This window comes from Pangasianodon hypophthalmus, chromosome 24 (genome assembly GCF_027358585.1).
Source record: "Pangasianodon hypophthalmus isolate fPanHyp1 chromosome 24, fPanHyp1.pri, whole genome shotgun sequence".
NCBI classification, from domain to species: Eukaryota; Metazoa; Chordata; class Actinopteri; order Siluriformes; family Pangasiidae; genus Pangasianodon; species Pangasianodon hypophthalmus.
This window is the reverse complement of record NC_069733.1, coordinates 16,573,510-16,587,341: the sequence shown is the minus strand read 5'-3', so window position 1 is coordinate 16,587,341 and position 13,832 is coordinate 16,573,510. Positions and strand designations below refer to the sequence as shown.

At 39.0% G+C, this 13,832-nt stretch overlaps 1 protein-coding gene across 3 annotated transcripts in view; it reads left to right on the top strand.

Annotated features, from left to right (window-relative positions):
- Positions 1-968: 968 nt before the first annotated feature.
- si:ch211-102c2.8 (trichohyalin) overlaps positions 969-13,832 on the top strand; it is a 21,459-nt gene continuing 8,595 nt past the window's right edge. Inside the window, exons 1-23 of one of the 3 annotated variants that reach the window (XM_053229142.1) lie at positions 969-1,128; positions 2,097-2,154; positions 2,537-2,634; positions 2,909-2,969; positions 4,076-4,183; positions 4,269-4,444; positions 5,199-5,310; positions 5,798-5,938; positions 6,955-7,062; positions 7,851-7,935; positions 8,079-8,214; positions 8,344-8,427; positions 8,934-9,046; positions 9,201-9,327; positions 10,830-10,955; positions 11,052-11,177; positions 11,257-11,445; positions 11,609-11,671; positions 11,817-11,912; positions 12,047-12,148; positions 12,852-13,034; positions 13,498-13,605; positions 13,749-13,832. The exon at positions 13,749-13,832 is cut by the window's right edge and continues 149 nt beyond it. In XM_053229142.1, the coding sequence (XP_053085117.1) occupies positions 2,100-2,154; positions 2,537-2,634; positions 2,909-2,969; positions 4,076-4,183; positions 4,269-4,444; positions 5,199-5,310; positions 5,798-5,938; positions 6,955-7,062; positions 7,851-7,935; positions 8,079-8,214; positions 8,344-8,427; positions 8,934-9,046; positions 9,201-9,327; positions 10,830-10,955; positions 11,052-11,177; positions 11,257-11,445; positions 11,609-11,671; positions 11,817-11,912; positions 12,047-12,148; positions 12,852-13,034; positions 13,498-13,605; positions 13,749-13,832 (2,481 nt within the window). In that variant the 5' untranslated portion in view covers positions 969-1,128; positions 2,097-2,099. Of the gene's footprint in view, positions 1,129-1,656; positions 2,155-2,536; positions 2,635-2,908; positions 2,970-4,075; positions 4,184-4,268; positions 4,445-5,195; positions 5,311-5,797; positions 5,939-6,954; positions 7,063-7,850; positions 7,936-8,078; positions 8,215-8,343; positions 8,428-8,933; positions 9,047-9,200; positions 9,328-10,829; positions 10,956-11,051; positions 11,178-11,256; positions 11,446-11,608; positions 11,672-11,816; positions 11,913-12,046; positions 12,149-12,851; positions 13,035-13,497; positions 13,606-13,748 lie in introns of those variants that run through there. The other 2 variants (XM_053229140.1, XM_053229141.1) reach the window with 2 other exon arrangements.

Below are 13,832 nucleotides of genomic sequence, written 5' to 3'. Positions count from 1 at the left end.
CCGTAATATTTATGATTATGTTCCTTTGTCCAATTACTTTTGAGCCTGTGAAAATGGAGGGACTCTGTAAAAAAAAAAAAAAAGGCTGTAATTCCAAAATGGTTAATGCAATATTTTTGTTAAACTCGTTGAATTAAAGCTGAAAGTCTACACTTCAATCACGTCTTGATTGCTTCATTTCAAATCCATTGTGGTGGTGTACAGAGGCAAAATTACCAAAATTGTGTCACTGTCCAAACACTTATGGACCTGATTGTGTGTGTATGTGTATATATATATATATATATAAAACTGTCTGGCCATTCTCCCTTGACCTCTCTCTCGCTTTTCTGCTGGATGTTTTTTGTTTTTCACACCATTCTGTGTGAACTCTAGAGTCTCTACAGTTGTGTGTGAAAATCCCAGAAGATCAGGAGTTTCTGAAATATTCAACCCCTTCTTTTAGCACCAGAGTCACTGAGATCACATCTTTCCCCATTCTGATGTTTGACGTGAACATTAATTGCAGCTCTTGACCTGTATCTGTCATGATTTTGACCTTGCGCTGCTGCCGCGTGATTGCTGAATGGATAATTGCATGAATGAGCAGGTGTACAGGTGTTTCTGCAGTCGGTGATACTGTACTGTGGTCAGAACAGATGCTGATGAAGGTTGCAGGACGATTAACACACACTGTGCAGGAATAATGTGGATTGTGGATGTTTCACATCACCCTTATTTTTCTTGTCTTATCTTTTATAACTGCCAGATACATGTTCTGTAAATCAGGTCTTGACTGAAATGGTTATAAGAAATCTTTAAAGCTTGCACTTATTTTGTTATTGGTCTTTGCAAACGTTTTTTTTTTTTTTTTTTTTGCTCTATGGTTTGGTTTGTTGCCTTGTTGCTTATTGTAATTTTTTGGTGCATTTTGTATTATTGTAAATTTTGCAGATGATTTTTTCCTTTTTTCTTTAAGAAGCCATGGAGGAATGCAAACTTTTGCACCCTTTCTTGCTAACTTGGAGCGTTGGTTGCTAGGGGCGCTTGTTGCTAGGGGAACCCTGGCGCGCGCTTGGCTTAAATGTCACTCATATTCCTCAGTCTTGTCTCGCGCGACACTCTCTCTTCTCTGGAGCTAAGCTAACTGTGAGTAATTAAGCTTTTTTAATGGGTTATACATGACTTATACATGAAAATAATTCTTTTGAAGCATGTAAAAGAAAAGACGGTAGACATTTTAGACGACACACTGCCTTAAATACATGATGTGAGTTCCATAACAGAGAGAAAAGTGCGATTCAAACTTTGCCAAACACATCTAACTAGCCTAATTAGTTTAGTAAATATATTTGTTTTTATTCACCAGACACACTACGAACACTATGCTGGATTTCAGACATTTTTAGACACGTTAAGAGTGAAGTTTTACGAGCTTCTTTTGTGAAAGTGTTTGTGGATTTTCTTCCTTCCTCTGGAGCCGTTTCCTTGGTAACGTTAACACCACTCGGGGTCCTGAAAGGGGGGGGGTGGCGCTCAAAACTGGTTTATTTGTTTTGTTTTTATATTTTCTTATCTATTTTTTTACGTACTTTAAACCAGAATTAAATAAAGATTAGCATAATTAATATGTTGAATGATTAAAACTTTCATTATTTATAAGAGTATGCATACCCATTGAGGGCTTGTCCCCCCCCATCAAGGCAGCAAATGGTTCAGTCCGCCCCTTACAGGTTCACTTGTTTCTGATGAGCAAATATTGTATATTTTTTTCATATGCTAATTTACTGCACTACAAATAATGCTGCTACCATTCTTTTTATATTTTTGTCATATTGTATTTATGTATCTACCTTTGATTACACGTGGTGGGAGGAAAAAATCATGTAGAATTCATTTTTGACCAAACTGTTCCTTTAAAAGTGGCACAATCAGGTCTTTCCTCAACAAACCTGGGACATCAGAAAAGAAAAAGAAAGAAAACAATGACAAAGAATCCAAAAAATGAGAGAAAAAATACCTCAATCTGAGAAGACAACAGAGTAAATATGCACAGGATCCAGAATTTTGCTGATTTTTGTCATTACCTGACCATTAGTGTGCTCTCTAATCTGTAGGTGATGGAAGATGGCAACCATGATGGAGCTGATGACACTGATGAGCTGCTCTGTACCGGTCAGAAGCGTTTCTTCCAACTGTTATTTCAGTCTGAGATCCGTCTTATGTCTTTTACTGATTTTGTTTTGTATATGGTTATGGGATTTTGGTTCACGGCCAGATTAAAGGTGCATTAGCCAAGATTAGTTAAGATCGGACCCTTAGTGGTTAAGTAGATGAAGTACAACAACATCAGAATGATTTTTTTTCTCCTTGAACCCTTCTCTCATTCCCACCCATGCACACAAATATTATCGCAGACTTGGAACACATACTATGGACCATACTATGTTCTGTTGTGTTCTCTAGTGCTTTATAGCCTCACCCACACACAGCTGTATTAACACAAAAACTTTTAATTGCATTTTTAGTACTCATTCTGTTCTTTCGCTCTTCTCAGAGGTGATCAGTGATTTCGGGGTGTCTCCACCTTCTCTCCCTCGAGACCACTGCGATTTGCTGCTGGACGCCATTGATGCTCAGCTCAGTCGCCTGCAGGTCAGAGACACACTGTTTACTGAACAGGGCATTTCTGATAAGCTGCATTGCGATGTTTTCTCACTTAATAGTCAGAAATCAATCAACGTTGAAAAATGTGAACAAAAGCCTGAAGCAAATATAGTAAAGAAACGAACTGCATGTGCAATCTTGTGAATGTCTTTAACATGATATTTTTATTAAATGTCTAGAATCACTCTTAAATATTAGACAAGTTCACTTTTAAATGGACTGAAAACTCGTAAAGAATTTATAAAATGTTTTATGTCCTTAGACTTGCAGTCATGACCAGGCAAACGGAGGAAACAGAAAGACAGAAGATACTCTTGGTTCAGGTAAACATAGTCTCTCTCAAAAGACAGACAGGTCATAATGCCTGCCATGTGTTGTGCTTTACCTACTCTAACGCCATGTTCACACTAGCAAGTGACAGAGCGATAGATGACCGTTCATTTTCTATGTATTTGCGATTCAATTCAGTGCATAGTAGTAGGGGTACAATTTAATTCGATTCAATTTGATTCTCAGAATAATTTGAACAAAACTTGAATGAAGGAAAATTATGACTGAAAAGACAACAATGTGCATTTTTGTTTGTATAAAACTAAATAAATCAAAAATTGCAATGAACAGAGGTTTAATGTTGTAAACAAAATGTACTACAGGTTCACCATATCTTAAAAATAAATACCTATAAATTCTCACCAAAATGTGATTGAATAATCAAAGTCTCTGACTCAGGGAAAATGTTTGAATGAAACATAATGAGCATCGTAGTAGTGGCTCAGGTGTCATATAGAGCTCCAAAGTCGGCTAAAATGGCTGGCTTATGCGACCTATTTCTTAGGCGCTGTAGATCGGAGTGGTGCGGAGCAAGTGTCATTTAAAAGCTACTGAAAAGTTATTTTTAACTGTTATAACCTAGTCTTGTAACCGTATAACCTATAATGCGAGTCACTCATTGTGATCCAGAGCTATCGGGCCCAGCGCACGCTCATTATATTTTAACTCTTTGGGTTGCGCAGATTGGGACCTCTGAAGTTCAAACATTGCAACTGCGTTAGATGCATAATTAATAGAATGCTGATTCCCATGATGTGTATCACACATTCCCATAATGCACATCGTCACATTTCTGCATCGCAGTGCATCGTCACACCGATACAAATTATGTATGACACTGTAAAGCAAAAAATTCAAACAATTGCCTCAAATTATTCTTCACATGATTCCTGTGGCATGTCTGGTCCGCCATTTCTTCACTCACAACTTTAGTTCCAGTCTGCTTGACACGTGGTTTCATATTATCCTGTCATATACAACCTCTTATTAAACGTGTATAGAAATATTATGAAGAAAAATAAAGCTTGAAAGGACTGGGAATGGAAACCACAGACATTTGTCTTGACATAGTTTTCTTTTCTTTTTCTCTTTCCTTCAGTGTCTCTTGACAGGAGTACGTCTGTGAGTAAAGACACAGGTCTCGGCACGGATAAAGCGAGCTCTGCTCCTGAGGGGTTGAATTCAGATCACGCAGATCTGACCACAGGTGACCTCAGAAACATCTGTAGATTCCAGTCATGGATCTGGTGCATCCTGTTATCCTGAACTGCTGTCTTTTTTTCCCCCCACAGTGGAGCCCAGCAGGAGCGGAATGGAGCTCGTTGGACTGAGGGAGGATGAGCGTGAGGAGCATGTAGGACTGGGTACTGCCACCTCCTGGCACACAGCAGGAGATGGAGGAGTCAGGAGCTCCAAGACAGAACAGTGTCTGTGGAGACTAGAGCGACTGCTGGGACCTGGCACTGGGGTATTATAATAATAATAATAATAATAATAATAATAATAATAAGCATCATCATCATCAAGGCCATTAATAAAATATAATACAAACAATAATTACTGTCATTATTTTTTGTATTATTTAAATTCTAGTTAAATGCATGAAGAAACAATTAAACATTACAGAAGCTGCTAATGCTCTTATCTGATTGGTCAGAAGGTGTTGATTCATTTTCTAGAACAGTCTGCAAATCAGGTTTATATTTAAGCGCTTGTTCTAATACGCATTCTTTTGGACGGTGGACGCACCACATTACACAGGACTTAAAACAAAATGTATAACTGTTGACATGATGAAGTTTTCTGTAAGGAGTTTCTTTAAGTTCTGTGGAAGGAGTCTCCAGTGTCCAGTGCATTTGTAACAGTCAGTTAGTTTTCCACCACAGGAAAGTCTTCAGGACAGAGGAGTTTGTTCTGTCCAGTTTTTCTTTGGCTGAAGAAACGACTGTCTTACAGACGTTCCACAATGTGAACTGTAACTATAAATGGATAAAAAAATATTGTGTGTCATTGGGTAGTAAATGAGTTGTAGTTGTAGAATTGTAGTTGTTGTCAAATTGCTGTATTATAAGAGGAATAACATGCTTCAGGATGTGCTGTTATAGAAATATAATCGACTTTGGAGTGGCAATAGTGACTCAGCTTTGCATCGGCTTGATTATTTTCCTCTACCAGCACACCCCCAAGTGTGTTAATCCTTACATAATGTTAAAACAAAGCAGGTAACAAGGAAGGAGGAGGGTGATGAACAGGACAGCGTGCGCACTGAGGATTTCAGCGCGAGATTCCTAGAGGAAATGCTGGAACCGACCAAGCTGAGTGCAGCCGGATCTGGTAAGCCGATCACATGGTAGATTAATTTGGTGTGATGTGTGGAAGTTTGGGTCAGAAAACTGGGGTTAGTCCATCTTAATAGAGCTGATTGTAATTTTTAGAGGTTTTGCTTTCTGTCAGGCAGAGAAAAGAGCGAAAAGAGGAAAAGAAGCAGAGCCGAGCTTCTGTCAGGAGGCAGAGCTCATTTCTGGGCTGAAAACTTGTAAAATAAACTAGGGAGGTATATTAAAGGGAAACACTGTAAATCTCAGTTTTTAGATTATATTTAAACTTATATAGGATTATTAGAACGATAGAAGCACTTTTAGTTATTACAAACTGCACTATTGTTGAATGATTGAAGTTTGATGTAAAACACACTTTAAATGTGTATAGGTTTCTGACAGCTGTTCACCTCTAAGAGGCAGCAAAGCTTTAAATAAATTCCTGGTGAAATAAATACTATTTTACAAAAAAAATCGAAAAGACTGTCTGGTTTTATCTCCAGCTCCAGATTTCAGTGCTCCAGATTGTGCCAGTATCAGCAGCGATACCACAACACTCACCGAGTCTCAGGTCACAAGCAGCCAGAACGCAGACCAGAACCCCAGCGTGCTTCCTTTTAAATCTCCCAGCAGACAACTAGCAGGTATCACAGATCTCACACTGTCAGACTCATGTGTTCCTGTCAGACTCATGTGAGTTTTACTTTAATTAGTTAGTTGAAATGAATGTGTGTTTATGTGTGTTTTCTTGAAAATGTATTCAGAAAACAGACCCTGGTATAAATATGAGCTTAATATACAGGGTTTCTCAGTTTGCCTTATATATATATACACACACACACACACACCCAGCTGTGTGTATAGGTATATGTGTATATATATATACACAGTGGGGTCCAAAAGACACATTTGAAAGCACATCGTAAATCTTGGATTTTTTTGTTTCATTTAAAATGGGATATAAACTGAAACTTTTAGAATTTTGAAATGTATAAATCAAAGAAACTAAATGTTCAATATCCTGAATATTTAATATCAAGATTCTGCACTATTTCTAGGTCCCTATTTAAATGTAAGCAAATGTGTGATATTGACCATGTTAACTGCTTTGTACAAAAGGTCAGATTTTCCTCATGTCTAATCTCTTCTATTGAAGCGTGTGTTCAGACGACACGCTGATGGATTTGATCTAAAGTGGATCATAAGGTTTTGTACAAACTTTTTGAGACCATGCCAGCTCGAGTGCATGCTGTCATTAAAGCAAATAAGGGGACATATGAAATGCTTAGAAACTCTAAAATTCATGTAAATATTTAAAAGATTCTACTTTTCACTCAAGTTGATGTCAATAATATAATTTGTAATGAAAAAAGTTGCATTAAATTAGAAAAGAATGTAAAATAGAAGCATTTTCACTAGCGCTCTCAGACTTTTGGACCCCAGTGTGTGTGTGTGTATATATATATATTTAACTTTCCACCTAACATCCCATACACTTTTACTACTTTTATTAAAATTTCTGGTAGGTTGAATTTATGTATACTGAGCTTGAGATTAAAACTAATTTCAGTTTCAGTAAACCATCGGTTAGGTTTGATTAGATTAGATTAGATTAAAATTGCAGACCACTTGGCTGTACTTCACACTTTTGCTTATGTAGGTGTTCCACTGAAAAGTTTCGACTTGGTCACTATAGACAGCGATCTGGACTCTGTGTGTACGGAGCGAGTACGACACCATCTCCAGAGCACTCTCACCAACAGGATAGGTACTGCGTGTGTGCGTGTGTGTGCGTGTGTGTGTGTAGGCTGTAATTCATACATCTTTATACCACAGCCCTGTTGAATTCTCAATTCTGATTGGACAGAAGGGGTTAATTAATCTTCCAGAACAGTTTGTAATATTACTATGCTCGTTCTAATATTTTATCGTTTCTATAGTAACAACTAACACAGGCACTTCTATGGTGAACGCTCCACATAATCGAAGGCTAAAGAAGAAAAAAATATAATCATTAATCATCATTTGTTAGAAGGTCCTTATGTAACATCTATAGAAGGAGTGTCCAGTGTCAGTGCTTTGTAACAGTACGTTTTTGGCAAGTGGGAAGTCTTGAAAGCACAAGATATTCTCAGTATATTTGTCACTAGCATGCCGAGCTGTGTTTTTTTTTTGTCTTATTAACTTCAAGAGATAGAAAAAAGTGAGTCTGGTGAGGGAGCGACAGTTTATAGCTGCTAGAACATAATTAATAACAGGAACTAACTTCTTTCACAGACACTGCACAACTTTAAACATAACTAGAAATGGATAAAAATGATGTGTTGTTTGTTAATAAAGAGAAAATTGTAATTGTTAAAACACTAGCTGTTATAGTAAAATAATCAGCATCGGGGTGGTATCAATGTCAGGCTGCATTACACCACACCACCATTGATAGTTATTCTAAAACAGCACATCCCTCATGTATTATTCTTTACATATGTGATTTTTGTGTATATGATGTGGCATATGATACCTGACAATGCATTTATTTTTCTGTATATTTCGTTAAAGCACAGGAAGGATTCTTACAGAATGAATCATTTGAAGGAAGAACCAGCGTAAAAACCACACAACGACCTGAAAACCAAATAGTCAGGTAGATTCTGCAGAGTGTGTGATAACTCCTTGTCAATCACGTTAAATAAAATCCGAACGAATCTGAATCCTGATTCTCTCTTTCTCTCTGTGTGTGTGTGCTTATGTGTTCATATTTGGTGTGTGTGTGTGTGTGTGTGTTAGCTCTGAAGACGAGGTGAACAGTGTGTGTGTAAGGCGTTACAGACCGCTGAGATCTCCAGCCAGCATCCAGCGAAGAGAGAAGAGGAACCAAGGGAGGAGGAACAACACCTCCACCAGCTCTACAGCCTCAACAGCTGTGAGACACTGCACTGAACACACTCCCACACTCCTACTCCTTTACATTCTGTTCATCTGATTACATTAGAAATTTAAATTGTTTTACTTTATATTTGGTGTAGATTTTCTATGTGTGTGTCTGTTTTAGAGTAAAGCGAAGGCTGATGACGACATCAACCCAGAATTCAGCTATGTGGAATTGTCACTTGCTGAACTTCAGCAGCAAAAAGTGGTACACACACACTAACCTTAACCTCAGTAACCAAAAGAAAACCTTTTGCTTCTTTTATTTTTTTTTTCATTGATTTTTTTAAAAATAAAAGCTGTAGCAAAATGTCCCTACAAGGTCAGATGTTCCTATCCTTGTGGGGACATATCTTTTATTCTGCTATTTATCTCAAGAAAACCATGAGAACATCCACATACATCTAGTGTTATTCCAGGTCCTGAAAAAGACAACGTCTTTGGTGTAATTTTAAATCAGACCTGGCCTGCTGTGATCTGATCCCCATAAATACGTCCTTTAATGGAGTTTGGGAGAAAGTTTGATTATTATTTGTAATTATCAGAAAAGGTGACAGTCATGTATAAAGCTTCAGTGTAGGTAAGCTGGTCTTGTCAGATAGTTTGTAGTGTATTTTTGAGTAATTGTAGCTTGGCTAACTACATTTTTAGTCAAGTGTGTGTGTGTGTGGTCTTTAGTTCGGTTTAGTGTAAACCTGTATGTTTTACCCCCAGGCAGCTGTACAGGGAGTGGAGAGATTGAGGGAGGAGGTCGAGCAGGCTGAGAAAGAGCAACACACACTGCTTCTTAGTGTGACTCACACCAGGACACACACTCAGCTCCTCAGGTACACACCAACTCCACACACACACACACACACACACACACACACCTTCCCAGTGTGATTACTTTTATCTCTTGTGCTGCAAAATGATCAGTGGAGTCAGTTGTGTCTCTTTTGGATATGTGTGTGTGTGTGTGTGTGTGTGTGTGTGTTGCAGGAGTGAGCTGCACAAACTCCAATCTCAGAGGGACTTGTACATTCAGGAGGTCAGGGCTCTGCAGGAGAGCCAGGCTGCCCTGCAGAGACACATAACCACTGTTCACCATGACACCAGCCCTCAAAAGGTAACACACACTCCAACTTCATTTACTTATTTTTCTGAGATTTCACTAAGAAAATGAATAATTATAGAGAGAAGCACCTGCACTGGTAACATTCATTAGCAGGAAACCCAACAATGCTCAGTGCTCTGATAATACTGTAAAGCACGGTGGTGGTAGCATCATGTTGAGCATTCTCCTTGATCTCTTGGTTGAGCTGGCATGGTTGTTCCATATTCATTTCAATTTTTTAATAATGGATTTAATGTTGCTCTGTGGGATATTCAAAATTTGGGAGATTTTTTTTAATAACCAAATCAGCACTAGTCTTTATAGTGCTGTTTGTTTAGATATGTAAGTCTATGTTCCTCCAGGAACAGGTGAATTCATACTGAGATCACATGACTCATTAAATGTGCACAAATTGTCTCCATATAACTAATTATGTCACTTCTGAGGGTGATTCGTTGCACCAGAGCTTGTTTAGGGGTTTCATAGCAACATGGGGGAAATTGACTCAATCAAAACTGCTGCATTTATTAATGTGTAAATAATTATACAAAATACATTGAGTTGTCGTCTTACTTCAATATTATGGGCTTTTGTAAGACTGCAAAATGTGGAAGAGTTCAAGGGGGTGAATATTTATGCAAGGCACTGTACATAATAATTATTGGGGTTAATTCTGCATATTTCTGCATTTACTTTATCAAGACCTTTTTTTCTTTTATGTTTGTGTGTTAAATCACGGTGTGCCAGCTTCACCATTTTTTGTAGCATATTGCAAGTTCCATCAGCAATATACAGTATGTTTATATTTTGGAATAAAATTGCAGTTTTGGTATTTTGTCTATATTGTGCCACACTGCTCTCTTTTGTAAATTGTATAGTTGCAATGTGGAGCTACAGCTCTATGCAAAAGTCATAGACCACCATTTTGTTTTTAACCAAATGGTCGTTCAGTACTTATTGTTAATATTTTTGGCAAACAATAACGATGGGAAAATGTATTTAACAGAAAATCACACAAAGATCTTAAACCTTAAAAAAAGTATGAAATCTGGAAATATTTTATTTGCAATATTGTACTTTAATATTGACCTCCATAAATAAGCACTGGAAGATGGAAAATGGAATTATTTTACTGTACATTTTTCCATCGTTATTATTTGCTAACAGATAATTTACAATAAATACCGAATGTCCATTTGATTGAAAATCAAATAGTAGTTTCTCATTTTTTGCACAGTATTGTGTCTGTTTGGACTAGTTATAGTACTATAAATGCTGAACATCCAGAAACGTTGTGATTATATATTGCTGCACATTGAGATGCCTATGTCATGTAATATACAAAGACACACCTGTCTGGTGTCACACTTAAGGACTTGCCTGCATGTGACCACCTAATAAACAGTATATACAGTAGCTCACCCTACGTCAGACTCCACTTCACCTTTCAACCTTCTGTATTGCTTCTATTTTATTCCTTCCTCCATACAACTGTTTCATTCTTCCATCTCTAGCATGTGAATAGCGGCTGTGTGTCTGCGCTGGAGAGGGAGGAGATGGATCGGCTTTTGGACAACGCCAAATCAGAGCTGTTCTCCGAGCAGCGGCGCTTCAGACGCACACTGGACTCCATGCAAGAGGTAAAACACAAACTGGGAGCAAGGCTCATCTCATGTACTTTACTTTGTTTCTGTTGTTTATTCACCTTTTTCTCCTTCGTTCTCTCTCTCTCTCAGAGATTGGAGGAAGTGACCCAGGAGCTGGAGCAGAAGCAGGAGGAGAACAGGAAGCTCAGAGAGAAATGCTCCCAGCTGGAGGAGAAGCTGATCACAGCCACCAAAACAAGACAAGAGCTACAGGAAGTAGGTTCTCTCAGTCTCTCAGGTGTGTCTGTCTCTTCTGTTCCATTTGTCAACCTCGGCCTCTGTCTGTATGTCTCAGTCTTCACAGAGCGAACGAGTGGAGCAGGAAGGCCGGCTTGGGGCTCTCGAGAAGATCATTGCACAGAAGGAGCTGCTTCTCCTGGCCACGCAAGAGGAGAAGAATCGCCTCGAGATGGAGATCAGGGCTGTCAGAGAGGAGGACAGTGCTAAGCTAACAGCAGCGCTGGCACACGCTCAGAAACAAAAGGTATTTACAGTAACAGACGGGATAATCTAGTTTCTGTGTCTTGTGTGTTGTATTGGATGTATTTATAAGATTGCGATAAATTTTTACTAATTTCAAAGAATGAAAGATGTCTGGCTAATATATGCAAAAGTCCTGTACATGTTTTCTCCACACGTCTCTGCAGGAAGTGGAAGTGGAGCAGCTCAGGACTCAGATGACTCTGACCCACACGGAAGAGTTACACCGGGTACTACACACACACACACACACACACACACAGACACACACACACACACACACACACAGACACAGCATTAGTGTGCTGCTAAGATGTGAATAGTGATGGCTACCACCGTGTGTGTGTGTGTTTGTGTGTGTGTATATATATGCAGGTCCGTATTCAGGTGCATGAGATAAAAGAGGCCGCGCTCAGAGAGCAAGCCGTCACACACACACGCCACTCTGAGTCCTTACACAACCGCATCCAGGTCAGAGGTCACATCATACATGCACATAATATAAATATACTATTATAGGCAAGTATATAACTCTCTCTCTCTCTCTCTCTCTCACACACACACACACTCTCATCTCTCTATCCTCTGTCTCTCACCCTCCTCAGATGGCAGAGGAAGAGGTGAACAGACTACAGGAGTCTTTAAAGCAGCAGCAGGAGGAACTCAGCAGGAGAGAAGAGGAGCTGAGAGGAGAAACTCAAGAACAGGTTTTCTCTCTATATAGCATTCAGTAATAATAATAATAATAATAATAATAATAATAATGATTATTACTACCCTGAAGCTGATTATTTTCCTATAACAGCTTCCTTCTGAAGTGTTTTATTCCCCTTATACCACAGCTATGTGTCAACAAATGTGATTTTAATTTATTGAAGAATGACACATTGTAGTTTTTATCCATTTATAGTTACGTTTAATGTTGTGGAAGGTCTGCAAAACAAGTTCCTGTTATCATTTGCACTACAGCAGCTATAAACAGCTGTTCCATCACTTGGGTTTAATAAGACAGGAAAATTGCAGTCCTCTGTCCTGAAAAATTTCCCATGTCTGAAAACTTAGAGTTACAGCTTTACCTCTGACTGTTAAAAAGCACTGACACTGGAGACTCCTTCCATAAATGTGAAATAAAGGTTACCTAATTCTAATCCGTTTATGTAGAGTGTCCAGTATTAGAAAGAGCGCATTGATATAGCTGCTGTTATAGAAAATGGATCAACACCTTCTGACCAATCAGAATAGAGAATTCAACAGCGCTGTGGTATAAAGTGACAAATTCTATAGTGAAGAAAAAACGTTATTGTCATAGTAACCAGAGAGGAGCACATTTCTGATTCAGGCTCCAGTTTAATTGCTTATACATACAATACAAGCATCTTGATACAAGCTTAGAAATAAAACTTTCTACAGGTGAAGAGGGCAGTGGAACGAGAACAGAGGAAGTGGGAGGAGCAGAGGGCGGAGTCTCTCCGAGAGCAGCAGGTCAGACTGGAGAAGCAGATGCAGGAGGTGGAGAGGAGAGGGAGAGCGGAGGTGGAGAGAGAAAAAAGGAGTGCACTGGCTCTGCAGAATAAAGTGGTGGAGCTGCAGAAGGTGAGGACGATTACGCTTCCACGCGCTCACACACACTCCATCAGTGAATACACTTCTGTCCAGCAACACAGTTACAACACAGTTACTACATGATAACTTCCACTCTTCTTTTTTTTCTTTTTTTCTTCTCTCTCTCTCTCTCTCTCTCTAAAACACATTCTCAATTCAATTTAATTCTCTCTCTCATGCACTCTCTCACTCTTTGTGCACACACACAAACCCATACACCTTCTCTCTCTCTCTCTCTCTCTCTCTCTGTAACACATTCTCAATTCACTTCAAATCTCTCTCTTATGTACGCACACGCACACACACACACACACACACACACTCTCTGTCTCTCTCTCACTCTCAATTCAATTCTCTCTCTCACTTACTTTTCTCGCTCTGTCTTTTACACACTCTCTCTCAATTCAATTATATTCTCTCTCTCTCTCTCTCTCTCTCTCTCTCTGTCTCTCAGACAGTGGAGGAGTTGGACAGCGCAGCGGCTAAGCAGACGGCTGTGGTCAGAGCTCTGAGAGACGAGCACCAGACAGAGTTATATAAATTGCGCAGACAGCTGCAGCAGGTGTGTGTAGGCCGTCAAGAGTAAAAACATTACACTCTGATTGTGTGTTGGTTGTTTTTTAGACACACACACACACACACATTTTCACATTATATTTTACAAATGATAAATTATGATTTCTTCTCTGTGTGTGTCTCTAACAGGAGGCTGAAAGTGAAGCCATGCGTCTGAAAGAGTGTGTGAAGCGGAGCGAGCAGGAGCTGCAGGGTGTGAGGGCAGAGCTGGCT